Source organism: Vipera ursinii (assembly GCF_947247035.1).
Source record: "Vipera ursinii genome assembly, chromosome: 2".
NCBI lineage: Eukaryota > Metazoa > Chordata > Lepidosauria > Squamata > Viperidae > Vipera > Vipera ursinii.
In genome coordinates, this window is record NC_139513.1 from 157,043,851 (window position 1) to 157,070,867 (window position 27,017).

The 27,017-nt window shown below is 42.7% G+C and overlaps 1 protein-coding gene across 2 annotated transcripts; it reads right to left on the reverse strand.

The window, feature by feature from the left end:
• Positions 1-456: 456 nt before the first annotated feature.
• On the reverse strand, positions 457-26,739 carry COLGALT1 (collagen beta(1-O)galactosyltransferase 1). Of its 2 annotated transcripts, XR_014491104.1 has the most exons (13): positions 26,449-26,739; positions 23,765-23,875; positions 21,170-21,287; positions 18,536-18,670; positions 17,174-17,378; positions 15,612-15,731; positions 12,791-12,867; positions 9,602-9,708; positions 8,598-8,730; positions 6,762-6,889; positions 5,729-5,935; positions 1,152-4,222; positions 457-825 (listed from the first exon to the last, which is right to left on the reverse strand). XR_014491104.1 is itself a non-coding variant. In XM_083351810.1 (12 exons), the coding sequence occupies exons 1-12, from the start codon at positions 26,667-26,669 to the stop codon at positions 3,955-3,957; spliced, it is 1,830 nt and encodes a 609-aa protein (XP_083207936.1). In that variant the 5' UTR covers positions 26,670-26,739; the 3' UTR covers positions 942-3,954. The 2 variants fall into 2 exon arrangements, 1 of the variants encoding a protein (XP_083207936.1); XM_083351810.1 differs by lacking the exon at positions 457-825 and having other exon boundaries at positions 942-4,222.
• Between the last annotated feature and the right edge of the window lie 278 nt (positions 26,740-27,017).

A 27,017-nucleotide genomic window follows, 5' to 3' on the forward strand; every position in this document is an offset into this window, starting at 1 on the left:
ACTGTATTTAATTCTCCCTACCCCAATCCCTCGCTAAAATCATTGATGTCAAAAGTTGGCTCCAGTTAATACCCTTACATTGGGCTACATCAACTGTTCAATCGTGGTTTTTTTTTCAGGGAGCTTGCTTTTTTGATAAGTCCAATTAAAAACTACTAAATGTATAGCTAAATTGTACCATCCAAGGGAAAGTATTAGAGGCTCCAGAAAATCATAATTGCTCCAATCCATACAGCACTACAAAGATCAGGAAAATCTGATCACCTATACCAGGGGTAGGCAACCTCGGCTCTTTTATGACTCATGGACTTCAACTCCCAGAATTCCTGAGCCAGCCAAGCTGGCTCAGGAATTCTGGGAGTTGAAGTCCATGAGTCATAAAAGAGCCGAGGTTGCCTACCCCTGACCTATACAGATAAAGGAAAAAAAGGCACGGATTGTCATATGAATGCCAGATCATTTTAGTGTATTGATTGTTCTAAAAAAAGAGAAGACAACAATAACAGAATATATGGTGATGTTTTAGAACTTGCAAATCATTTACATGTTCACAAAGAAATGTATTGATTTTTTCCCCCTAACATGAGTCAACCTTCGTGAGGGCATTATTCTACAAATGTCATTATAAAAGCTGGAGAGAATGACTGCATCCATTTCTAGGCCTTTAGCATCTTTTAAATATTAAAAACTGTCAACTGATTTCAACTACCACAGGAAGTAGAAACAAATCACCCATTCCTGTGGAAAAAGAAGTCATGAATGGAAATCCCAATAGCTGCACAGAACATTCAAGGGAAGGCAGACATATGGTCCCAAGTTGTATACCTTAAACCAGGGGTGTCAAACTCAATTTCATTGTGGGCTGCATCAGCATTGCAGTTGCCCTCAGAGGGCCAGGTGGGTATGGCCAGGGTGGGTGTGGCCTACTGGGTGGGCGTGGCCAGCTCTACATCGTTTGCATCAAGGGTGCCTATGGGGGCCTGGGCAAGAGTGGGACAGATCTGAGGGTCTCTGGCAGAAGGAGGGTCTCTGGGCCAGGGGCAAGGCAGTGGGGGCCGTTCCCTCATCATTTCCAGGATGGCTTCGCAGGCCACATGAAACCATTTCGCGGACCAGATCCGGCCCCCGGGCCTTGTGTTTGACATGTCTGCCTTAAACCAACATTGGTCTTACATCTAGAAAACTATCACTTTGCATTTGCCCAGTCATGTCATCTCATTCTGTCAGCTGTACATCTGATTTGTCTGAATTTCTGTTAAAATCGTGAGGGCAAGTGTCTGCATATTCTCTCTTCCTCAAATTAATGATCTATGCAAGATTGCACAAAAGGTCTTGCTGGTGCAAGATCAAACAGCAGTTGGGTACTGGTTCTCCCTTCACACCAGTCGTCAGAGATACAAAACTTCTGGACTAGTTCTAGCTTTTGGTTTATCTGCATAAAGAAATGTGAGGTCAAAGCACATTATCTCCATCCCAAATTAGTCAAGGCATGATGCTACATCAGATGCTTTTGTATTCCATCCCTCTCACTTTTCTCCTAGTTTCTCTGATGTGTTTCCAAACAGTTGATCTGATCCTCCACATGTCATTGAAGCATAATCCCCAGCAGTCCTTATGCTATAATAAGATTCTGGATATTATATTTCCCCACTTCTGCTGATGATGTAGGCCTTCCCTCTTCCCCATTAAAAAGCACTGTTAAAAATTTACTATAATTTACTATAATTACTACCATCAGTTGTAAGCCTGGTTTTTTTTAATAAAGTCTGTGGCATCCGATTCCATTAATGTAACTACAAATATCAAAACAAATGTAATCAAAGGCTGCTCCAAATATGTATATTAGGCCCAAGCATCATTCATTGCTGTACCAGCATATGTGCTAAAGAATACTTCTGTTAGAAAACAGAGGCAGAAAAAGATGGGTATTTCATTAACTTCTTCACAGCACAAAGGGGACCAAGTGAGACATAACTAGATGACTACAAGTTTGAGTGTAGACATAAGTAGCAAGAAGCAATGAAGCACTTAATGCGTGTGTGTGTGTACAAATCCATGCATGTGTATCTTATGAGTAAGTAGGATAGGTCAGAAATTTGGGGCCAAAGGTCTGACAAATCACGTACAGAATACAGAGGCAACATAAACTGGCGACAAAAAGCTTTATAAACACCGCAGCACACACCTGGATATGAACGCCATATCTGAGGAGGTTTCTCTCAAATGCCATCCAGCTGCAATATCATCTACATTGTGGGCTATCCATCACATAACATTGACCAAACTTGTAACAAAAATGTAGTTATAGGACAAGGCACATCCTGTACCACAAAGACCTGGGTAGGGCTTGCTAAGTAAAGTAAGCACACCTGCACATTCTGGGGCATCTGTACCATCACCAGAAGCTCAGTCCATGGTGGGAACATCAAAATTGTACCTCGCTTTCCCACAGGGTAAAGGAAAAGCCAGGCTGCCACATATAGGGAGAGCATTCCATCAATTCTGGATCCTGTGGGACATCCACATTCAGACATAGGCACGACATCATGGTAGTAGACAAGGGCCAGAAGGCAGTGGGGATAGATGCAGCAGTGCCAAGTGACAGCAACAACCGGAAGGAGGAGAAGTACCAGGGCCTATAGGAGGAACTACAGAAGAGGTGGAAAGTAAAAGCAAAGTGGTCCCAGTGGTGGTAGGGCGACTCCTGAACTGGTAGAGTAGCTACAACAGATCCCAGGAACAACTTCAGATCTCTCTGTCCAGAAGAGTGCAGTGCTAGAACAGCTAAGATACTGTGCGGTCTCTGACAGAGGACTCAGGATTGAGGAAGATACATAATTCCCATAGGGGTGAGAAGGGAATTTTTAATACTGTATCAAATGTCAGACCCCATAGACAATTTACAACATAAAAGGTAAAGGTAAAGGTTCCCCCGCACATGCGTGCTAGTCGTTTCCGATTCTAGGGGCCGGTGCTCATCTCCGTTTCATAACCGAAGAGCCAGCGTTTGTCCGAGGACGTCTCCGTGGTCATGTGGCCGGCATGACTAGATGCCAAAGGCGCACGGAACGCTGTTACCTTCCCACCATAGTGGTCCCTATTTTTCTACTTGCATTTTTACGTGCTTCCGAACTGCTAGGTGGGCAGAAGCTGGGACGAGTAACAGGCGCTCACTCTGTTACGCGGCACTCGGGATTCGACCCGCCAAACTGCCGACCTTCTGATCGACAAGCTCAGCGTCCTAACCCACTGAGCCACCGCGTCCCTATAATTTACAACATAAATGATATTAAATACTTGAATTGGTTGCCATTCTCTTCTAAACAATTGATACATGACTTTTGAATATTCCTAAGTACAGTAACATTTTCCTCTGGGGGAAAAAACCCTGAAGAAAGCATATTGTGATTGACTAATAAGGCCTGACTTTTGGTAGCCCATACTTGAGACTTCAACACAACCAAGGAACCAGGGGAGAAAAAGGTCAAGGTTCTTCCGAAAAGAGGTGTTCTTGGAATTAACCTACATGTTTTTGCTGCCTTAAACCAACTGAAATGCTCTTTGTCGGATACAGAGCCTAGTGGCATCGAAACCTGCTGAGCTGAGCTGCATCTGTTCAACATGTCCCCCTCCCAACGCATGGGAGTCCGTGTAAAAGGCCTATGATTAGAGAATAAAACTTCTCAAATGAGTACTGCAAGACTGCCTCCGCCCCACATTCATGCACAGAACAGGAGAGCAGGAGATGGTGGAACTAAGTAGAGGCCACCATTTCCGTATCAGATTCCTCAGGCTGCAAGGGACTGAGGCTTCCCACAGGCACTGCCAGGAGGTGTGATGCACCCCACTGTTGACATCCGAGAGAATCAACCCATAAACACCCTTGAGACAAAGAGATAAGCTTCCCCTTGCACCGTCTCTCTCTCGGTCTCCTTCTTCAGCATCCGCGGAGGGTCATAGTTCATCCCGGGCTGTCCTGTCGAGTGAGGACTGGAGCACGTCTGAGTTCCTGGCTTCATTCCTCAACTCCTGCTGCTCCTTCATTTTCTGGGACTTGGCCCGGTCCCAATCTGTTCTGACATTCTCATTGTTCCACACCACGGAGGTCTCTGTGTCGCTGATGTAACCATCATCCCCTGTATAGTGTGTTGGATAAACCAGCAGGGGCTCCACCGAGAAGGCCAGCAAATTCCGGTTGTCAAAATGTTCCATGTATTCAGTACTGTGGAATAGGAAATGAAAGTTGGGTCAAAAAACCACCTTTCCCTGGATTTGGGATTGCTACAAAATACACAAGTGAATGAAGAAGCGAGTGTAGAAAACTACAAAATAAACAAGGTATTTGGGGTGGGGATTGGAGGGAGAAAGGGGCCGACAGGAGTCACAGCCCATATTCATTTCAAATTACAGCAAAGGCAGTATTACCTCTATCCACTAGTTTTTATATAGAAATAACCTGTATCAAGCTCCTTTCTATCTAATTATATATGACATTAGGAACATATTTCATAAATTGAAAAGGATGAATATCAATCTATACCTTGAAGATTTAATTCATCCCTCTCCATCTACAGATTCAGGAAGATAATGCTTACTCGTTTAGGAGTTTCTCACCAACCTAGACTAGACTAGACTTAGAATTAGAATTAAAATTAGAATAGAATACAGAGAACAGAACAGAATAAAGAAAAGAATAGAATAGAATTCAGAACAGAATAGAATAGAATAAACAAAGTTGGAAGGGACCTTGGAGGTCTTCTAGTCCAACCCCCACCCCACCCACTATATCATTTCAGACAAATGGTTGTCCAATCTCTTCCTAAAAACTTCCAGAGTTGGAACATTCACAACTTCTGAAGGCATGTTATTCCACTGATTAATTGTTCAACTGTCAGTATTTAAAATACTCTACTTGCAGCATAGAAAACTTTACTTGGCTTTGCTCTGAAGTTAGTAAATAGGACACCTATGTTCTAGAAAAATCAGGATTTTTTCCCCCAAAAGACAAAAGGAGGGAAAGCAAAACTTTATATTTAAGAGCCATCTAATAAAAAGCCAAGAGCCAGTATGCTGTGCTATGTAAGGCACCCGGGCGGAAACTGGGAGACCATGACTTGTAGTCCTATGTTGGACCCAAAGACAGCTGGGTGATGTTGGACCAGTCACTCTCTCAGCCCTGGGAAGCAGGCTATGGCAAACCACTTCTGAAATCTTGCCAAGAAAACTGCAGGCATCTGTTCAGGCAGTCGCCAGGAGTCAAGACACAAAATAAATGAATCGATAGCTACGATATTCCACTTGTGTCCATTCTCCAACGACACAGTAATCTATCCCCTCTATCCAACCAATTCAACTTTTGGTGCTATAAACTCCTTAGGGTAATGGGGAGAATCTGCCTTTTCTAATATCTATTTTGGAGCTTCCTCTGAGGAAGCAGGCAGTGATAATGTCAAAATGGCCCAAAGCAAAGATCCTGGTCTGTTTCTCAAGAGCCAAAACTGCTACTGACAATGGCTTTTATACTGCCATTTATACTGCCAAATCTCAGCAGTACAATCCTAGGGGAGTCGGGAAAGGAATGCTGATTGCATCGCCCATCTTTTTCTACCAGGTGGAAGATCTTTTAGCTCCACTGTAAGAAATAAAAAAAACTTTTGTAAGCTTCCATAAAGTTCCCATTTTGTTTTCGCTGTGTGTTTTTTTGTTCGCACAAAAAGGCAAGCCTTACACAGGGTGTTTGTTAAACATGACTGGAAGAAACTCATCCACTGGCAACATTTTGGAGAGGGGTTCAGCATCCAGCAGTTTCTTGGCCCCTTGGAGGGAGATGACATAGCCCAGTGTCCAGTAGGAGTAGTCAGCTTCCACCAGATTGCGGATGTGGGGCACAGCTTTCTCTGGATGCTCCACCTGCATGCGCTTCCGTCCAATGTAGCTAGAGGGGGATAGAGAGCAAAAACTCAGGTAGAGTAGGCATAGCATGTATGAAGTTGTTGCCTTTAAAAGGCAAATGTTACCAACAACTGAAAAATTCCTCTTGAAAATTGTCTTGACAGCACTGGATTTAGGGCTTTCTGATAATGCAGCTGGGAAAGTGTGTGGGGGGGAGTCTCGTTTAGAATTGCCAGTCTCTCCTTTCCTTTAATGTAGTTATTATGTTTGAAATTAATACGCTTTCATTCATACTTTTCATTAATATTGTTGCATGTACTTAGATTTTATTCTGTTAGTTTTGCACAATAAAATTGTTTTAAAATGGCTTTTATTGCTACTTGACTGTTGTAAAGACAGTGTAATCATCATGTATGGTGCTACTCTATAAGCAAAATATCCAGAAAACTGAACTATTTTGGTACAATTCCAATTTGTAAGTTTGGGGCTGCAGTCTACAAAAAGGCTCTGAAATTCAACTTATACAACCCCATATTAGGATTCTTGCTATTCCCAGTGTAACTAAAACTGCCCTCAATGAGTTTATGCTTTAATTCCAAATTTCAGCTGGAGCCTTCTTAGAAAAAGTGCATTGTGTTGTCCCCACCACTGTCGATTTTAACGTTTAAGGTGCTTATTTTAATCATACTCAGGTTCAGCCACCTGCATCCATAGTTCACCAGTTCACTCATTCATCCCACCACTTACGTAGCAGGTGAGGCTGTATATTTGCACAAGCAAGGCAAAAAAGAAATAATGTTCTGTGGGAAGGGGGGGGGGAGGAGCAAGATTTCCTAGCCAGCAACAACCTGAGCATGTTCTGCACTCACATTAAATCCCAGTCCAGGCCCTCTTCTTCTAAGTCAAACATGAGGTTCATCATGCGCCGTTTGAAGAAGATCTCAAAGCGTAGGTCGTCCTCAAACACCACCGACTTCTCCAGGCCTCTCTCAATGATCTGTCAAAGCAACAGAACGATGCTTGGCTCCTTTTCTGAGGATTCAATATATTTAATAGAAACATTCTCATCTTGGTTTTCCTAGTAGGTTTAAACCATTCAACTGCTTCCCCCCCCTTATCTCCCATTTCAAACGTCTATGGAGATTCTCAGTCATCCAGGTCATGGTTGTCCCAAAGCTGCTTTTTCATGAGGCAACTGGACTTTCAAGTCTTGTAAAAAAAAAAAGCACCTTTGCGACATCTCCCATTTTGGTTCTAAAAATGGAATTGGCCCACCCCAGTCATTCTGACACAAAGGGACCCTGTCTGTCAAGAAATTTCGGTTCAGGAGAAGAGCTTTTTCTGCTGTGGCCTCAGCCATTTAGAACATCTTGCTACTGTAGGCGAGATCCTCCCCACCCATCTGACCTTCCAAAAGGGCCTTAAAGCCAGGCTCTGCCATTGGCTTGGAGATCCGATGGGGGCACTCAATGCTGAAAGTGGCCGGTGTAGTAACAGAGATGATGTTTGTTTTATTAAATTTATATGCCTCCCTTCTCACTATCCAAAGTGACTCTGGGCAGCTTACAATTCAATAAAAGCACGAATATAAAAAAGAATTAAGATTACTTTATTAGTTAAAGCCCAGAGTCGCTTTGGATAGTGAGAAGGGAGGCATATAAATTTTAATAAAACAAACAAACAAACAAACAAATGAATCATGGTTCCATAATCAGGTATCCTCCAGGTAGGTAAAATTGCATTTCCCATAATTCCTAGAGCTACTACCTAGAGTTACAAGGCAACACAACTAATTTTATTCATTCATTCATTTTTTTTTTATATACCGCCTATCTCCCCTGCAAGGTGACTGCAGGCAGTTTATTTGTAAATATATGCTGTATAAACTGAAAATTCATGCTGGTTGAGAACACTGAGCTGTATAATATGGAAATTGGGGAACACTCAGAATAGGGAAGATTAGGGTTCCCTCGCTCACTACCTTTATGCACGTTGCAGTTAAAAACATGGGGACTTATATTTGTCGCGGATGGAATAACTTGACCTGACCAATAGATGGCAGCCCAAACCAAGAGATGCAGTAAGATTCAAATCCAGTGAATTAGTTCCTGAGTCTTCATGTATTCTCTTGCTGTTTTGGCAGACAGAGAAGAAATCCCAACCACAGTTTGGTTTTGCTGCCAGAAAGAGCCAACACCCCAGCAGTGAAAGTACAGCATTTTACAAAGGTTCTTTTCATTGCTCATAAGTTGGAGCCCGAAACAGCTGCTTCTTCCATTAGTTTGTTTCTCTGCCTCTGGTTACTGAAAGAGTCAACTTAGGTAGAAGACACCCAGAAAATCATCAAACAAAGATATTCAGTAGCTTAAAATAAATCCATCCATTTTAGGCTGGTCTGTGACTATAATAAATATCTGATCTGATTAAATCCATTTATTAAAATCCTGATCCTCACTCCACAACGCAAAAGGCTGAATTCTGCAAATTGATGGGCAGGCTTAAACATCAAGTGACAAACTTTCTTTCTTTTTAAATAAACAATGGAGATTTGGAGGAAATTGGATTTAGAGCTATTCCAAGTCCTGCAGTTCTCATTGGATATGTTTTGTGTTTCTGTCTGCATATGCACAACATACCAAGTCCATCTTTTAAACAACAGAGATAACGGTTTCTGGCTTTTATTTTGCAGTATAAACATAGTTTACCTCTTTCCAAATTTGATAGTGGCTGAGAAAGCAACCCAATTCTCCCTTTGTGAGTGGACGTCCATGGTATGGGTCCTTGTAACCTGGCAACATTTTGATGCCCATGGCTTCCACTTGGCTGCTATTCATTGCCCTGAACCAAACAGAAGAAGAAAAAAAGAGAGAAAGGGTAATTGACAGGAGAGGCACTACCTGAGAACTGGATGCAAACCCAACATAGTTTAAATTTCCAAATCTCTGCCACAGACACCAGCTGGTGAAACAAAAGTAATGATTTGCAGGAAAGCAATTTTATCTAGATCAGCCTGGGAATTTTGGAGAGTGTCAACCTGGAGAAGTCCACATACCTCAACTTCAGATGGAGCAGAAGCTTCCAACTAGCACAGAATTCTTCACCCAAGTAGTTGAATCTCAGTGCAAAATTCGAGATAACACCAAATCTTATGTACTATTATTCCACTTGAAGATCGTTTGCCAACCACCCTTTGCACACGGGCTGGAGCAAAAAGCTTCTGATTCTCACAGTTCAGACCAAGAGAAGACGTTGATGTTCATCAAATTAGATTTGCCCCAAATATTTTGCTCTTATGAACTGTGGCTCTCCAAAAGCAATCTCTGGCCCAGAAAACATCACTGACTTAGTGCTTCTAGCAACCCCAGTAAAGCATCATCCATGGTGAAAATGCTAAACAGAGTAGTTCAGCAACTTCTACAGGGCCACCAGTTGCTCACCTACACCATAGAAAGAAAGGGGATGGTCTTACTATCTGCTGATTGAGATAAAAGCCAGAAGCACAGGTTTTTCAATATAAGAAAGTTGGGATCTCTCCCTAGATTTGACCTACTTGTTTTAATTGGGGCATGGTTAAGGGTTGCCCACTCCCTTACAATGATCTAAGAACCTTCAATCACTGTGTGATTGGACTCAGATTCCCTACTCAATTCTGGGGACATAGCCACCAAGCTTTGTATTCTCCAGCAAGGCTTCATCTGACGACACTCACTTCCCATCTACAGCTTCAACAATTTTGCAGTCAATCTCCTGCATGTAGAGGGTTTTCAACATCCGTTCCCGTCGATCTGTCCGATGTTTGAGATTAATCATGAAGACCTGAGGAAGAGAAAAATGACAACATGGTAAACACAACTACAAAGCAAAGGACACATGGGCAAAACTAACAGTTCAGTAATAATTAGGTGATGTCTCTGCTTTTTAGTGTGCTGTCTAGATTTGCCATGGCTTTCCTCCCCAGGAGCAAGCGTCTTTTAATTTCTTGGCTACAGTCCCCATCTGCAGTGATCTTGGAGCCCAGGAAAATAAAATCTGTCACTACCTCCATTTCTTCCCCATCTATTTGCCAGGAATTGAGAGGGCCGGATGCCATGATCTTGGTTTTCTTAATGTTAAGTTTCGACCCAAGTTTTGCACTCTCCTTCTTCACCCGCAACAAGAGGCTCTTTAGTTCTTCTTCACTTTCTGCCATTAGAGTGGTATCATCTGCATATCTTAGGTTGTTGATATTACACTGCCTTTCTTTGGAATTGGAATGTAAACTGATCTTTTCCAATCCTGTGGCCACTGTTGAGTTTTCCAAATTTGCTGGCAAATTGAGTGTAGCACTTTTACTGCATCATCTTTTAAGATTTTGAATAGCTCAGCTGGAATACTGTCACCTCCACTAGCTTTGTTGTTGCTCAGCTTTTCTAAGGCCCACTTCACTTCACATTCTAGGATGTCTGGCTCGAGGTCAGTGACCACCTCATTGTGATTATCAGGGACATTAAGCTCATTCTTGTATAGTTCTTCTGTGTAATTTTGCCACCTCTTCTTAATCTCTTCTGCCTCTGTTAGGTCCCTGCCATTTTGGTCCTTTATCATGCCCATTTTTGCATTAAACGTTCCCTTCATCTCTCCAATTTTCTTGAAAAGATCTCTGGTCCTCCCTATTCTATTGTTTTCTTCTATTTCTTTGCACTGTTCATTTAAGAAGGCATTCTTATCTCTTCTAGCTATTCTCTAGAATTCTGCACTCAATTGGGCGTATCTTTTTCTCCCTTGCCTTTCGCTTCCCTCCTTTCCTCAGCTATTTGCAAAGCTTCCTCAGACAGCCATTTTGCTTTCTTGCATTTCTTTTTCTTTGGGATGGTTTTGGTTGCTACCTGTTCTACAATGTTGCGAACCTCTGTCCATAGTTCTTCAGGCACTCTGTATCAGATCTAATTCCTTAAATCTATTTGTCACCTCTACTGTATATTCAACAGGGATATAATTTAATTCATACCTGAGTGGCCTAGTGCTTTTCCCTACTTTCTTCAGTTTAAGCCTAAACTTTGCAATGAGAAGCTCATGGTCTGAGCCACAGTCAGCTCCTGGTCTTGTTTTTACTAACTGTATAGAGTTTCTCCATCTTTGGCTCCAGAGCACATAGTCAATCTGATTTCTGTGTTGACCGTCTGATGATGTCCATGTGTAGAGCCATCTCTTGGGTTGTTGGAAAAGAGTGTTTGCTATGACCATTGTATTCTCTTGACAAAATTCTATCAGCCTGTGCCCTGATTTATTTTGTACTCCAAGGCCAAACGTGCCTGTTATTCCAGTTATCGTTTGCCTTCCTACTTTAGCATTCCAATCCCCCATGATGATAAGGTCTTCCCAGTTGCAATGTATGGCAGTGAAAGTTGGACCATAAGAAAGGCTGAGCACCAAAGAATTGAGGCCTTTGAACTATGGTGCTAGAGAAGACTCCCGCGAGTCCCTTGGACTGCAAGGCGGTCAAACCGGTCAGTCCTAGAGGAGATCAACCCGACTGCTCTTTAGAAGGCCAGATCCTGAAGCTCAACTACTTTGGCCACCTAATGAGAAGGAAGGACTCACTGGAGAAGAGCCTAATGCTGGGAAAGATTGAGGGCAATAGAAGAAGGGGACGACAGAGAATGAGGTGGCTGGATGGAGTCACTGAAGCAGTAGGCGTGAGCTTAAATGGACTCCAGAAGATGGTAGAGGACAGGAAGGCCTGGAGGAACGTTGTCCATAGGGTCGCGATGGGTGGGACACGACTTTGCAGCTAACAACATCAACAAAATAATTAGGCCATGGGATTCCATGGGAATAGAGAACCATGGCTCCTTATAACTTTCAGCTGCTCTGGCTGGTACTGTGAATGGTAAGGGGTGCTATGAGGCCATAATCTCATTGGAGAGCCACAGCTTTCTCCTTCCTTCCTTTCTCCTTCAAGGTGCTGGTGATGACCTATAAATCCCTAAATGGCTTGGGTCCGGGATATTTGAGGGAACACCTCCTGCCAGCATCAAACTCCCTTCGTCCAGTGCGCTCACACAGGGAGGGTCTTCTCAGGGTGCCGCTGGTAAAAGATTGCCGGCGGATAACACCCAGGGGGAGGGCCTTCTCTGTGGGTGCGCCTGCCCTTTGGAACCAGCTGCCCGTGGAGCTTAGGACCGCCCCGGACCTTCGTTCATTCCGCCGGGACCTGAAGACCTGGCTCTTTGAGCTCTCCGGCCCAGGCTGAGAATTTTTAACTGAGGTTTTTAGTTAAGAGATAATTTAATCTGTTTTAATTGTTTTTTAACTTTTGTATTTTGTACTGTTTGATTTTAAATACCCTGTAAACCGCCCTGAGTCCTTCGGGAAAGGGCGGTATATAAATTAAATTAAATTAAATTAAATTAATTCCTAATCCATAAAACTTCCCAGCACAGTAATTTATTTGCAAATGTCGCTTTTATGCAGAGATCCTCCCCACTCAAGTTCTTTTATTATTATTATTATTATTATTATTATTATTATTATTATTATTATTATTTCTTCAGTATAGGTACTCAAAGGTTGTAAGGGCAAGGATTGATCACAAAGTTACTTTTTCATCACTCTCATAATTGTGACAAGGGAGTCACTAAATGAGGAGTAGCTGTACTGCATTCTGGACCTAAGGATGGCAGACTTGAAGATTAAATTCCAAACTATCTAAAGCATTCCTTGGTCAATTTTAGAAGAAGAGAGATGAATCAAATTCCCCCCTCTAAACAATGTTCTGATCTGGCAACGCAGCTGAAAAACGTAATATAGTGCACAGACATAATCTTAATATTTGGCCAGCATTTGGGAAATAAATTCTACTGATTTGTCCTAATTGTTTATAATTTCTATAAATGTATCCCAATTCTTCATTTCTTACCTCATCAAATCCCATCTTATCTGGGATTTTGGGAAGCAGAGACAAATGCTGAGAAAGTTCCACTGGAGGATTCTTAACTGTAGAGAAAATCAATACAATGAGATGCATGGTCTTTTCCGAGGAGACATCTGTTTTTAAGGAGAAGGAGCTACTCCCAGATTCTTGGTCCAATTTTAGGCATAAAGCACGTAGACCAATTAGATTAATCTCTATGAATAACAATAAAGCCAAACAGCCCATGAGGCAAATTCAGACGGGGTTTAAAAAAATGGATTTCCTACTCAAAAAATGAATTTTTAACCTTGAACCTGGGGACTCTAGTATGGTCAAATTTACACCAAGATTGTAAACAGAACTTCGATGCCTACAATAAATTATGTACAAATAAGCAGTGAAATTTTACAGAATGTAAAATATAATATTTATATATAAAATAATTATGGTATTGGTACATTAGTAAAATCCTGTAATTGGGTAATATTCTTTATTAGGGTTAACCAAAATGACACAAAAGACTATATGCCAGTACATTTTAAAATCAAACATATTCCTTTTTTAACTCATCTTTATACCAGTATTTCATTTTCTCTCACATTCCCAATTTCTCAGTCAGAATGTGGCCTTAATTTCCAGTGCAATTCATAACTGTGTAGAAATTTGAATGTAGGCCTCTTCATATTAATCAGGCTTTTAATGTGGACTAGAAACTTCAACGGACTATGGCAAGGCTCACTTTTTCATATGAAGATATACATTATCAAAAAGTCTGCCCTTCAATCTGTTTCCATAAAGGAGGAAACCACAAACTGGATGGAGAATTTGTTCATAAATACTTTTTCACAAAATACTTTGTGAGACTGAAGGCTCTGCCATTTGAAAACATGCTCTTTAACACAGACTTTCATAATATAAATCACACAATTTCCTCTTCCTCATCTTCTCTTGATTCAAACTGTTGTTACATGTTTCTCATACCTCCCTGCTCAGTGCCTTCCTACCAGGTGAAATTATAGTTTTATTCAAATCTGCATGAATAGAAATCCATCCAATAATACAACTGAACATCATCCCTTTGTGGACATGTATGAACAAAGCAATCTGATGCATTAAGGAAACTGATTCTTTTCAAAGAAAAGGGTTTGAATACATTGCACTCATTCACCACATGCTAAATTCTTCACCTAAAATTAATACAGGTAGCCCCCCACTTACATCTGGTCACCTAGTGAACGTTAGAAGTTACGACAGATCTCTCCAGGATTAGTTATGACCTAGATTCAAAATTCCAGTGGTCACCCTTTCCGCGGTCACATGATCATATTTTGGAAACCTGGTAACTGGCCAGCATTAATGGCTATTTGCACAGTTTTTGCCAGAAACTATCATTTACTTCCAGTTTCTAGCAAAAACACCTATTATGGATAATGGATTTACTTAACAACCACCGCATTCATTTTACGCCTATTATGTTCGCTTAATGACCGCCGCAAAAAAGCTCATAAAATTCGTGAGGTCACATGGTGAGGTCACATGGTGACCCATTTAATGACCAGAATGACTTCCGCTGTAATTCTGGACTCAATTGTGGTTATAAATCGAGAACAACCTGTACTGCAGTTTATTTATAATAATTAATATTAAAATAAGCCTCTACATATTTACATAGACCATGAAACATGAAATGCTTGAAATAAATACAGGCATGCCCATTTATTAGCTTTGTTTTCTAAAAGGAACAAGTCTTTGAAAAAAATCCAACATCCCAAAGCTTTTTTTTTTTTTTCCTCCTTGATGGTCTCATGTGGAGAAAGGTTTGGACATCAGAAAGCTTCTGTGAAGCCTCACTAAGTCTTAGAAAACATCCTTTGAAAAAGACTCCTATGACTACTGAGCTTCTCACTCAATAGGGTGACCTGTTGTGTTTAGTCCTCATGAATTCAATGTAAACAAATAAAAAGGGGGGGGCAATGCTTGGCATACTGAATTACCCTTTCAATTCACAAAACAAACAAGTTATCAATGAAAAGTGATTGTCCTTTGAGTTAGCTCCTCTTCCACACTGACTGTATTTTCTCAAGTGGTGGCAAATTCCCCTTTAAGGGCAGTTGAAATTTTATAAAAAGATCGTTGTGGAGCCAAGGACATACAAAGAATAACTGTGAAACATCCCCACTAGGAGAATTCAACCAACTCCTTCAGACAGCCAAGATGGTGGGTTGCCTCAGAGGCCTCCCTGGCAACAGAGGACATTCTTAGGACAGATCCAGACTGTCCAATGGCTGCCATGTTCCCTGGCCTGTATATCTGCCAACTGGAGGTGGAGGAGGGACGGAATTGGCCATTTATAGAACAAGTTTGCCAAGCCTTTATCTAACCCTTTGCATGCTTTCACTAAGCAGGAGTGGAATTATACAAAAGAGGAAAAATGAAAATCCTATCAGCCGTATAAGCATTAATAAACAACTCAGCTTAAATAACAGCAAACCTGAACTGTGCCAATGCCAGATTCTTATTCCTTGATCTTGGCTCTGTGGACACGTGGCATTTTCTAGAACAGAGGTAGGGAAACTATGTCCCCTTTATGACTTGTGGACCATGCTGGCTCAAGAATTCTGAGAGTTGAAGTCATAAAAGAGCCATGGTTCTCCACCGCAGTTCTAGAAGAACCCAGTGGTGACATCACAGTACGGCTGGCTATCTCACTTTTCTGAGGCTTCATAACTACCCTTGTGTTGTGGAAAGGTGATACTTCATCAAGCATCTGATTTCCTCCACTGCAATTTTCCCCTTTAGTTAAACTACTATCGTACAGCACACTCACCCATGACCTCCAGCTGCACATGCATAAAGCTCTCCATTTCATCACGCAGGGTGCCATGAGATCGTAGAGGCACCGGGAGGAAACCATATTCTTCTTGGTTACACACGTACATCTGAACTTCTAAACCAATTGGGAAGGGTGGAAAAGTCAATGCACAAAACCAGATGACACAAGGTAATACAAAATCCTACGGCCTTTCCCTTGGCAGGACTGAACAACTGGATCGACATCATGCTTCATCTCTATTTAATAAACTTGGGCAAATGATTTAGAGTCATTCCCACCGCACACAAAAACACAGATTTAGGTGACTAGCCAATTAAACCCAAACATGGAAGCTAGTTAAATAGAGAACCAGAGCTGTTAAAGCTGGACATGAGACCCCATCATCAGGAGGCCATCATGCAGGAGCATGGGGGAGGGGGGAAATACCAGCTGCCTGCGATTATTGCAGGTTCGCATCCCACCAGGCTCAAGGTTGACTCAGCCTTCCATCCTTCCGAGGTAGGTAAAATGAGGACCCAGATTGTTGGGGGCAATAAGCTGACTTTGTAATAATGCCGCTTGGGGTGTGTGTGAAAGCCCTAATAAGCAGGCATATACATAGGATGAAGGCTACTGCTAAGCTTGTAAGCCACCCTGAGTCTTCGGAGAAGGGTGGGATATAAATGGAATTAAAAAAAAAATCAGTTTGAAAACCTGTTTGTTTGGGGACTTTTAGTATGGCATACAGAGAATCCCACTGACACCAAGGTGTGAAGATTATAGTCTCTAAGATTTAAAAAAATGCATTTACACATTCCCAAGATCATCAGCTTGGATTGTTAGATATTTTTAGAGGCTGTCCTAAGCTGAATTGAGTCAGGCAGAAAATTAAGTTTATCTGTATTGCTCTTGGCTCCTGCTGTTGCCACTCGAGTCTCACTCTATTACAGATCTCTTTCACATGTATACCTTCATCCAGCTAATGCCAAAAGGGCAACTGAGAAAACACAACAGTGTCTTGGCAACTGCATTTTCTTTCTCTTAGAACAGGTATGTCAAACTCACGACGTCACATGACGTTGTGCAACGTATCAGGATGGTTTTGCTATTGCCAGCGATGGGGTAGGCGCGGCTTTCGGATGACGAATCCAGCCCACAGGCTGGCAGTTTGACACCCCTGTCTTAGAAGGAGACCTGCTAAGTTTTAGAGGTCAAAGCAAGACAGGTTTGCTTGCCAGAATCCTGCTGTTTGCAAGTGGGAGAGAGTAGTCAAAACCGCTGAACCATCTCTCTTATGACAGCCTTCCCCAAGCTGAAGAAGGGAGAGTTGGCACCCCAAGAGACTTGAAAAAGACAGACCAGTTGCAAATGGGACAGTATTGAGTTGAGAAGCCAATGCAGCTTCGGACAGACTGACAATCATATGCATAAAGCTCTGTAAGGCAATCAGAGATACGATTTGTCCTAACAAACAATGACTGCAGCTTAGCCAATGAAAAAGGAGATGCTTGTACAGTAGATTGACCAACAGGGTTAATAATGTCTTCCTGACCAAAGCAAGGCAACATTTTTCTCACCTGCCTGTCTGCAGGCAAATGCAAAGACGATGATATCATCAAAAGCCCAGGTATAATCTGGGTGGGGAGGGTAGAAAACAAGGTTTTGCGAGGCCTCTTTCTGTAGGTTGATGAGGAAGGTAGAGTGCACCATGGGTACGGCAAAGCAACCACGGCGATCCCGCTTCCGGATGGGGATGTAAGCAGGGGTGCGCTTATAATAGCCCTAAGAGAAGGAGAAGGAAAATTCCAGGTGAGCTTTGCTGCAAAGAGACACAAATGGGGAGCCTAACTTACGACAACTTGTAACAGCAGCAACTGGGGGGGGGAACGCAAAGCCTCATCGTAAATGTAAATGAATAATATTTTAAAACCATAATCTTAAAAATTTGTAATCTGGCACATCTGCCAGCAGAGGAAGAATTGACAGGCCATGTGAGGCTATGGGGTGACAATGCTCAAAGACCATCTGGTTAACCCATCATTTCTAAAAGCATCTCACAACCCAGGACTGCATCAGGAAAAGGAAAATCTGCTGATATTCCTGATTTCATTCTGGAGTGGCCTTTCTGACCTTGAGGCATCACTGAGGTCTGGATGAGCAAGGGTGGTAAGGGCTTACCTGGTACAAACCCATCTGCCAATTACTTTGCAACGAGGCAGCACAACCCTACTAGTGTCCCCCATCATGGAAAGTTGTCTAGTGGTTTTATATGCTTGCAGCTGACATGGAAAGTTCAGAACAGGTTATGGCTGTAGGACCTATTGCCAATTCTGCTTCCTAATATGCTCCCTGTTAGATGGGTTGGTATTCTCTTGAGTAGCAATGGTGTCCTTAGGACTTACTGGAACTGGTGGGAGTTGGACACTCATGGATGATAGATCTGTCAAAGGGAATTCATCTTGAAAATTCATTGTTATCTCCAGACTGGATAGCATACATTCAAACACCATGTGCGGGGGAACCACAGCTAGAGAACGCCACAACTCCATGTGTGGCTTGAAACAGCTTAAATGTATTCGGCTAGCCACTGGAAGAAGCAAATAAGAGGACCCAGAACTGGAATAAGAGTACTGGAAGCACTGGAATAAGAAGACCCAGCAAAGCTATTCTTGTGGAATCCTGAGGAATCCCTGGTAGTCATGAAAGCCACTGGTGAGTCCAAATAATAACTGGAGGCACTCTAGTCAGTAAGCATTGGCTTCACCTTGTATTTTGTTGGAAATAAGGAGAAAGCAATCCGACTGAGGTGGCAGCAGAAGGACTCCTCCTGTCATGACCAGTGCCTGATTCGGTCTACGTTGCCATCACTGGCTGTGGCCTCAGCTGCCAGGGGAAAAAAAAAGCCCTGGAATTCAGCCATAGCATCTGAATCTGCATACCTGTGAGGTCATCCCACACCAGAAGTTTGAATAGGCTGCTCGCGAGTCCAGCATTGGCGCCACCACAGTCTTGTTCTCAGCTATCAAAAGGCCCAGAGTGTCAGGGTTTGTTAAGAGATTGTCCGCATCCACAAACTGCATAAAGGAGCATTAAAAAAGAAACCAAAGTGAATTCTACATCAGCCAATTCTACTGACGGTTATGAGTCTGTGTGATAACTGGTCAGTATGCAATCTTAACTGATCAGGTACAGATCAAGAGAGTGATTAAGTTATTGGGCTAAGAGCAGGGAGAGCCAGGTTGAAGTCCACCCTTAGTCACATAGTCATGGGTTAAACCTACGCCAAGCTGGTCTTAAACCATAATAAAGATACTACTGCTATTACTACTGCTGCTGCTACTACTACTGCTACCACTACTAAACTCCTGTGGACCATTCCCTCTCCTCAGACCAAGTTACCTCACGCATAGCTTTTCCTTAGGCAGTAACTGGTATAGAAACAAGGGGTTACAAGTGCACAGAAGGATCTCTCTCTTCAAATGTGGAGTAACAGAAATACATGATTTATGTTGCAATTCAGCTGTAGGGGATACCCTGCACAGCCTGTTCAGAAAACTCAGACAATGAAAAATCATTCAAGGATGACGCAATGTAACCAGAGCCAGGTTCTGCTCCCAGAAGCTCAGGAGCAATGTGCACAATGGGAGTCCTATCAAAAATAAACCTGCCAATGTTGAGTTCCACGCCAAAAAAAACCAACCCTCAGAGATACCTGCCAGGAGATCCAGATACAATTTCTATAGGTTCTGCTGCTTTTCCTGCATTGGCAGAGAAAACATAATCTGTATTTAGCCTCAGTGAGAAAGATCCATTTATACAAGTTATCCACTGCCAAAATATCTGGGCTGGAGACCAATTCCTCATTTCAGAACGGAAGTATCAGTCATGAGCAGCCAAGAGGCCAACCCCATCAAGACCAGCTGTTCTACTGGCTCCCCCTTTGCTCTGAAATTTCAGGGCAGCTGCTCTCCTTGGGAGAGACAAACAGAAAAGGAATGGGAGGCGGGAGGGGAAGGGAGAACACACAATGGACGGACTGAGGAACCTCAATTACATTCACAGACCATAAAGTGTCAGATCCAGCCAGCTTCAGAAGGTAACATCCAAACCAAAGGAAAAACAATCAGCCTTCAGTCCTGTGTGATATTAAATTCCATATATTGGGAATGCTAATACTGTACAGTACACTTGTCATACTCTACATCTGGTAGTTTTCTTTTGGGTGGATTTGACGGCATTTCAGAAAACATCAAATGGGCAAAAGGAATGAAGTTGTAAAAAGCATTACGAACACAGAGGGAAGATGACTAACAAGCATGAAAAAGAGATGACAAGAGTTTTTAAATTTTATTCCTGTTTTCCACCCTCAAGCGTTTTCTATCTCCTTCACTCTCTAAAAGCATCAGGAACTACTGCATAGCAAAAAGGGAAAAAAATGGAACATCCTAGTAAAACTCACCTGGATGAATTTGGCCTCCCAGCCAGTTAAAGAAAACAGGTAAAATACAATACAAAACAGAAGGCTAATTTCAAAAATATCTACTGTGTTCCAAGAAAACACAGTAGATGTTGGTGGAGCAGTGGGCTAATGCCTCCTTAAGTAACACCAGCTGCCTGCAATTAGTTCAGGTTCGCATCCCACCAGGCTCAAGGTTGACTCTTCTCCAGAGCCAAGATCTAGGCAAACAAGTGTCCTTCAACAATTCTGAACAATTCTTATAGTCGCCTGCTGCTGAGCATGCTAGTTGCAGCTAATAAGAGCTAAGTCCAAAATAACTGCAGGCTACTAGATCCTCCTCCAGACTTAAGCAGAAATTCACAATGCAATAGACTGAGTAACCAACTCCTAACAAATCTCTATCTTGGCTGCCATATCTTATGTTCTTTAACTAAGATCACATCAAAGGGTGCTCCTATTTAAACTGGAAGCAAAGAATTAGGTAAATGTGTATGTGCAACACACACATACAGCCATACTGCTGAGAACTACAAATTGGCAAGCGTCATCATGGAAGCAAACCTAGGAAGGACTTGACCAAACCTTTGCCTCTGACAAAGTCCACAAGCAAAAAGCAACAAAATGCACTCTTGCACCAGAAATATTGTTTGGATCCTACGCAAAATGAAACAGCCTCTCAAAAAGACCCACATCTGATTCAAGGATTGGGTTTACACGTTGAGCCAAAATTAGGATTCTTTGTGGCTCAGTGAGTTGTGCAAGTCCAACCTTATTGGCCAAGCTTGACTTTTGGCTTGACATTTGGCTAATAGCTGCACCTTAATATTTGACAAACAGTGGCAGAATCTAAACAGATAATGCAACGGAGTGAACTGGTAAAAGTTTATGCATTATTTTAAAAGTGGGCAAGTCCCAATGCCACAAATGGACAGTCTGGAGTCTCTCGGCAATCACTTCGCTGAGCCGAGGATCAAATACAGGCTTGTACAAACCCCGGGACTACAACAAGACAACCTGTGCTGATGCTGTAAGGAGAGATCCCAGACAGACAACAATCCAATCTGAGCAAGGCACTCAGTCCTGCCACCAAGCTTCCTTTCTGAACTTTCCTTACCAAGATATAGTCAGCCCAAATGTCTCGGGCAGACTGCAAAGCTGCTTGTCGGAGCTTCATGATATAGTCATAGCGTGAAGTGGACCAGTCTTTGGGGCCTTCTTCATCTGGATAGAACCTGTAAGGAACAATGGGGCTTTGTAAATAATAATAATAATAATAATAATAATAATAATAATAATAATAATAATAATAATAATAATAATAATAATAATAATAATAATGAAGGGACGTGGTGGCTCAGTGGGTTAGGATGCTGAGCTTGTCAATCAGAAGGTCGGCAGTTTGGCGGGTCGAATCCCGAGTGCCGCGTAACAGAGCGAGCGCCTGTTACTCGTCCCAGCTTCTGCCAACCTAGCACTTCGAAAGCACGTAAAAATGCAAGTAGAAAAATAGGGACCACTGCGGTGGGAAGGTAACAGCGTTCCGTGCGCCTTTGGCATCTAGTCATGCTGGCCACATGACCACGGAGACGTCCTCGGACAAGTGCTGGCTCTTCGGCTTTGAAACGGAGATGAGCACTGGCCCCTAGAGTCGGAAACGACTAGCACGCATGTGCGGGGGAATCTTTACCTTTTACCTTAAAGAATAATTATCACAACATATGCAAGATGGGATTCATAACCAGTAATATGTCCTGGTGTATTTCTTGGCAGAATTCACCCAACGACCCATATGTTAAAGTGGATTTATTTCTCATTCAATATTGTTCCTATTTTTTGTATGAAAATTAACAGAAACTAACCACTGTTCAGAATTATTCCAATTCACAAAGTACACAAAAGAAGCCAGAAGAAAAACACCCAAACCAATATTTGAAAAGGGAGTTACTGGGCTTCAAAACCCCTCGACTGGAATATCCCAGATTTTGATTTGAGTCTTAAAAACAATTTGCAGTACCAAATGAACAATAACTTATTCCAATCTTCCACAACTTGTACATTCCCAGTTTGCTGGGATTGCGCAATTCAATACTGCTATGCAATTACTGATTCATTTGGGGGGGGTTCTCCTTCCTTTTACAAGCGACTATTTTTGCTTTGTTTCTCCTTGGTGTTTTAACTTACAGTAACCTTTTCTATCTCGTGTATTTTAATGGCCATGATGTTTTGAATGGTAGAATTGTAATCTAATAAATCTGGAAGATATGAGATTCAGGGAGGAGGATGGAAACTTTTATCTCTTTTTAAAAAAAAATGAATGTAATGATCACTACAACAAAACAAGCACTAAAAATTGTGTCAGAGAAACAAAATCAATAATAATAAAGCCAAATTCCATCAGAGGAAACAACTGGTAGTCCTTGACTAACCAACAAAGTTGCGACCAAATTTCTGCTCATAAGTCATTATGGTCATATGTCATAAGTCACGTGACTAGACCAGATTGTTTTGCGTCGGTTGCTATGTAATCACTGCAGTCCTTAAGCAAATCCATGCTTATTAAGTAAAAGTTGTGGTCATGTGACCCCATTTCGTATGGGGGTTTTCTGCCAGAAACTGGCAAGTTATGTTACAAACTAAGATCTCATGAGCACAGGTCACTGCAACAGGTTGTAAAGTTGACCCAATTGCCAAGCATCCTAATGCAGTCATGAGATTTGAGGAAGGTGGGGGGGAGGGGGGAATACATTTTACAATAGCCAGTAGTGCTTTATGAGCTGTAAAGCATTCTTCTGGATCGTTGTAGTTTCCAACAGTCATTAAGCGACCGCTCATAAGTCAAGGACTACCTGTAACTCCAAAGGTCCGCTTCAATAAAAGATTCAAGAGCCAGTCACAGATTAGGTAGAATGGAGGCCTCAAGAAACTACGTGGGAGATTATTCGATCTATTTAAAAGTCCCTTCCTACTACCCAGATCTCATTTCATAAACAAAAGGGCATTGAGGAAGCAGAGTTCTTGCAAGTCAGCAATTGATGGAATGTATATGGAAGGTGTACATTTAATTTTTAAAAACTTTTGTATATTTTTTAAAAGATGCTTTTTAGCTCTTATATTCACTTAAAAAACTAAAAAAAAACCTGCTGAAATCTGAGAAATTAAAAGAATAGTTTTAAGGACAATTTGCCACAGCAAAGTTGACAGTTGAAATATATGAAGCAAAAGAACACATGTTCTGGGTATATGTACAAAAAGAAATGACCACGATACATACAAGTCACTTAATGTATTTCTACAACGACTTCTTGCGGTGAAAATGCAATTACTTGGCATTCGAATTTATTTATGCACTTCAGTGCAAGGACCCTTTCCCATATATATTCCCATGGGATTTGGCCACTCTCTTCAATTCACTCATTGCTCCAGTTTTTGGATGGTAGTAACCTCTGGTTTACAATCTTGTATTCCTTGTCCACAGGTCCCTCAGGTGCTAATCCCAAACTGACTGATTTATGCAATATTGCCATTTCTCTTTTTGCAGGTTATCCATTCCAACAAGGCTATCAAAACTAACACATTTGCAGTTATTTCAGTTTCTGCTTCAGAACTAGTTCTATTTTCAACTCCAGCTTCCAATTTTTTTCTTTTTTTTCTTTTTTGCCTTCCTTGCCTGCTAAGAGGTCAGCTCCTGTGCCATCCACCCCAAGCTCACCTGGGATGGTCCATGGGCCGCCACTCCACTGAGTGATACATGCTCTGAACGTTCATGAGCCATTCCCGAAGCACTGCGGTTGTGTTATCCATGTTGTGATCTGTTGCTACCCTGAGAAAAGAGATTTTGAAAGATGAAATACTACCTTACACCGAGCAGTTTTGCAACTTGTATCACCTGCCTGAGGATAAGCCTTTTTTTTTCCTCCCATCTCCATGAGGGTCAGATTTAATGTCAGATTTGTTTTATGCAATTCTGAGCATGGGATGCAGTTTGGAGGGCATGCCAAACTTCAGCTTTGAAAAAGAGAATATGCTTTGGAACACGGGTGGTCAGGCATGTAGCATCTGTCAGTAATGCTTTTTCTGGGATCATGTAGCATCTGCAAAAGGTCAGCCACACAGTCCCAGGAAAAGATGTACAGATAGTTCTTGACTTACAACCACAATTGAGCCCAAAATTTACATAATAATATAACAACAACTTTATTGTCACTTTGAATGTACACCGATCGGCATACATCAAAATGAAATTTCGTTGCATACAGCTCCCAAAGGGTCACCACTTCCGATATACACTCTTTGTTCATGGCCAGCTCAAGTTTCAGATCGTCCATTTTAATCTCTAGGGAGTGAACAATGGCAAACAGGACAGATGGAAACGGAGCTCCATGTGAATTAGCCCTCAAATTAGCTTGAATTCCTACACGACAACCTCGCCTCCTTTCCTTTTTCTGATCCTGACTCTTCCACCTTTTCCTTAAAGAGGCTGTGAAGAGAAACATTTGTGAAGTCAGTTTTGCCCCATTTTATGACCTTTCCTGCTACAGTTGTTAAGTGAATCACCACAGTAAAGTTAGTAAGACAGTTGTTAAGTGAATCTGGCTTCCCCCTTGATCAGCAAAAGCTGATCCCACGACCCCAGGACACTGCAACCATCATAAATATGAACCAGTTACAAAGCATCTGAATTTTGATCACACGACCAAGGGAATGCTGCAACGGTCGTAAGTGTGAAAAATGGTCAGAAGTCACTTTTTCCAGTGATGATGTTAACTTTGCACGGCCACTAAATGAGCTGTTGCAAGTAGAGGACTACCTGTACAGGAAAAAACGGACAAACATGGTCTGATAAGAAAGAGAGGAGATACGATAAGGGAAGGAATGAGGTTGACGCTACTCTTTAAAGCCACTCCTGGAGACTAGATGGCTCTCTCCAGGGCAGGGGGTCTTCAAACTTGGCCCTTTTATGACTCGTGGACTTCAACTCCCAGAATTCCTCAGCCAGCGTGCCTGGTTGAAGAATTCTGGGAGTTGAAGTCCCCGAGTCATAAAAGGACCAAGTTTGAAGACCCCTGCTCCAGGGGAACTTCCTTTCTTGCTTATTTTTAAGCCTTTCAAGTCAGCACCACCACTGTTCAAAGAGCTCTGTGCTCCTGAAGAAAATGCATTTCTCTCTCTCTCTCTCTCTCCTTGCTTACACCTTAGACAGGCGGGGTCCTTGGGGGCTCTCCGTGCTTGCTTGTTCTCTTGCAGACGTTTCATTACCCAAACTAGGGCAACATCACCAGCGGGAGCTCACCAAACCCGAGCTACAAACATTCTCCTTCATTACTACCTTAGACCTCTCCGATTCACGAGCCCAGGCCAACTTCAGAGAGAATCTACTGACGTTAAACATGCCAGGGTTAACAGATTAATATGGGACTAAAAAGTTTCATTTAGCATTTGAATAAGTACCGATGTGATATTTATATTCCTTGTAGCCATTTTATAAGAGTTAAAGCGCGATAGATTTAATCGTTTATTGTTCTTTGCATATGGTAGATTATGATTGTTTCTACTTTTATACCTTGTATTTAGCTCTGGGAAGTCGAGGAGGGGGGGAGGTGTTGGGGAGGGTTGGGAAGAGGGGAGGGGGTTGGGAGGGGTTTTGTTTTGTTTTCTTATAAATAAAATGTACTGTAAAACTTTTCAATAAAAAAATAAACATGCCAGGGTGTTGCCAGCCAGCAAATCTTTCTGCCCCGCAGCGGATAGCCGCGATCCAAGGGAAAGAGAAGAGCTGGAAAGGCTACACGTGGAAGCTAACCTCATCTGCACCCTCAGTGTCAGGACCCACCTCAATCCACATCTTAGGAAATAAGAACTCTTGGATGCAAGTTTAGTCCAAAAGGAAAATGTTTACTAGGATGGAATCGATTGTGGCAATACAAGACGGAATCTAACAAAGTTACATTTCAATCCTATATAAAGCATTCCCATTTCAGCCCCTCCCCTCATCCATTTAGTCAGATGTCAGGCCCTTCCATGGGAAAGGGAACTCTCCTCGGTTTTATGGTTATTGCTTCCTTTTTTGTTGTAAATGAAGATGCAATCCAGATCTGTCACTCCCCCAGTTCAAATGTTCCCTGTTGTTTGAAGATGCCTAAAAGTCTATCCTCTCCCCCCCCCTTCGGAGAGATGGCAGAATCCCCAGAATAAGCACATTGTTCTACCTATACAGTTATGAAATGTGATATAAATGGATTCTGACATTCAGGAGAATTCCAGACTCGGGCCAGGGTGGAAGCCGCCGCTTCCTCCTCCTCCTCCTCCCCCACAACCGCCGCCGCCTTCCCCACCAAAGCACAGCCGAGCGGCGCCGAGGCTTTGGCCGAGCGGCGAGCGCGGCCAGCCACTCACCAGAGCGCGATGCGGTCCTTGGGATAGCTGAGCCTCTCCAGGCAACCCAGCGTGGCCGGCAGCGAGTGAGCCGCGTTGCGGGCGAGCAGAGCCAGCAAGACGCGCGGAGGCCGCAACGGGGATTCGGGCAGCCAGCGCTCCTCCGGGAAGTAAGCGCCCGACCGGCGAGCGCTCCATGTCGCCAGAGCCAAGAGGCAGAAGCAGAGCCACCGGGGCTTCATAGCCGCCGCCGCCGCCGCCACTCCCTCGCTTGCCCTCCGACAGGAAACGCGGCCTTAAAGGGGCAGAGGAGAAACTCCTCCCAACCCTGCCCTCCGACAGAGACGTGGAAGGCAAGGCTTTGCCGAGGGCGGTGGGCCTAGGTTTCCTAGGAGGAGGAGTTTTGCTCGCCCCGAAGCGGCGCTCCCGCTTCTAGATTTCTCGCCTCTCTTTCGGCTCGTTTCTGCAAAGTCAACCTGCAAAGTTTTTTTGGCTGCAAAAGCCACGCAGGCAGGCAGGCAGAAGGCATTTGTCCGCAAGGGTATAGGGCACGGGTAGGCAACCTCGGCTCTTTTAGGACTCATGGACTT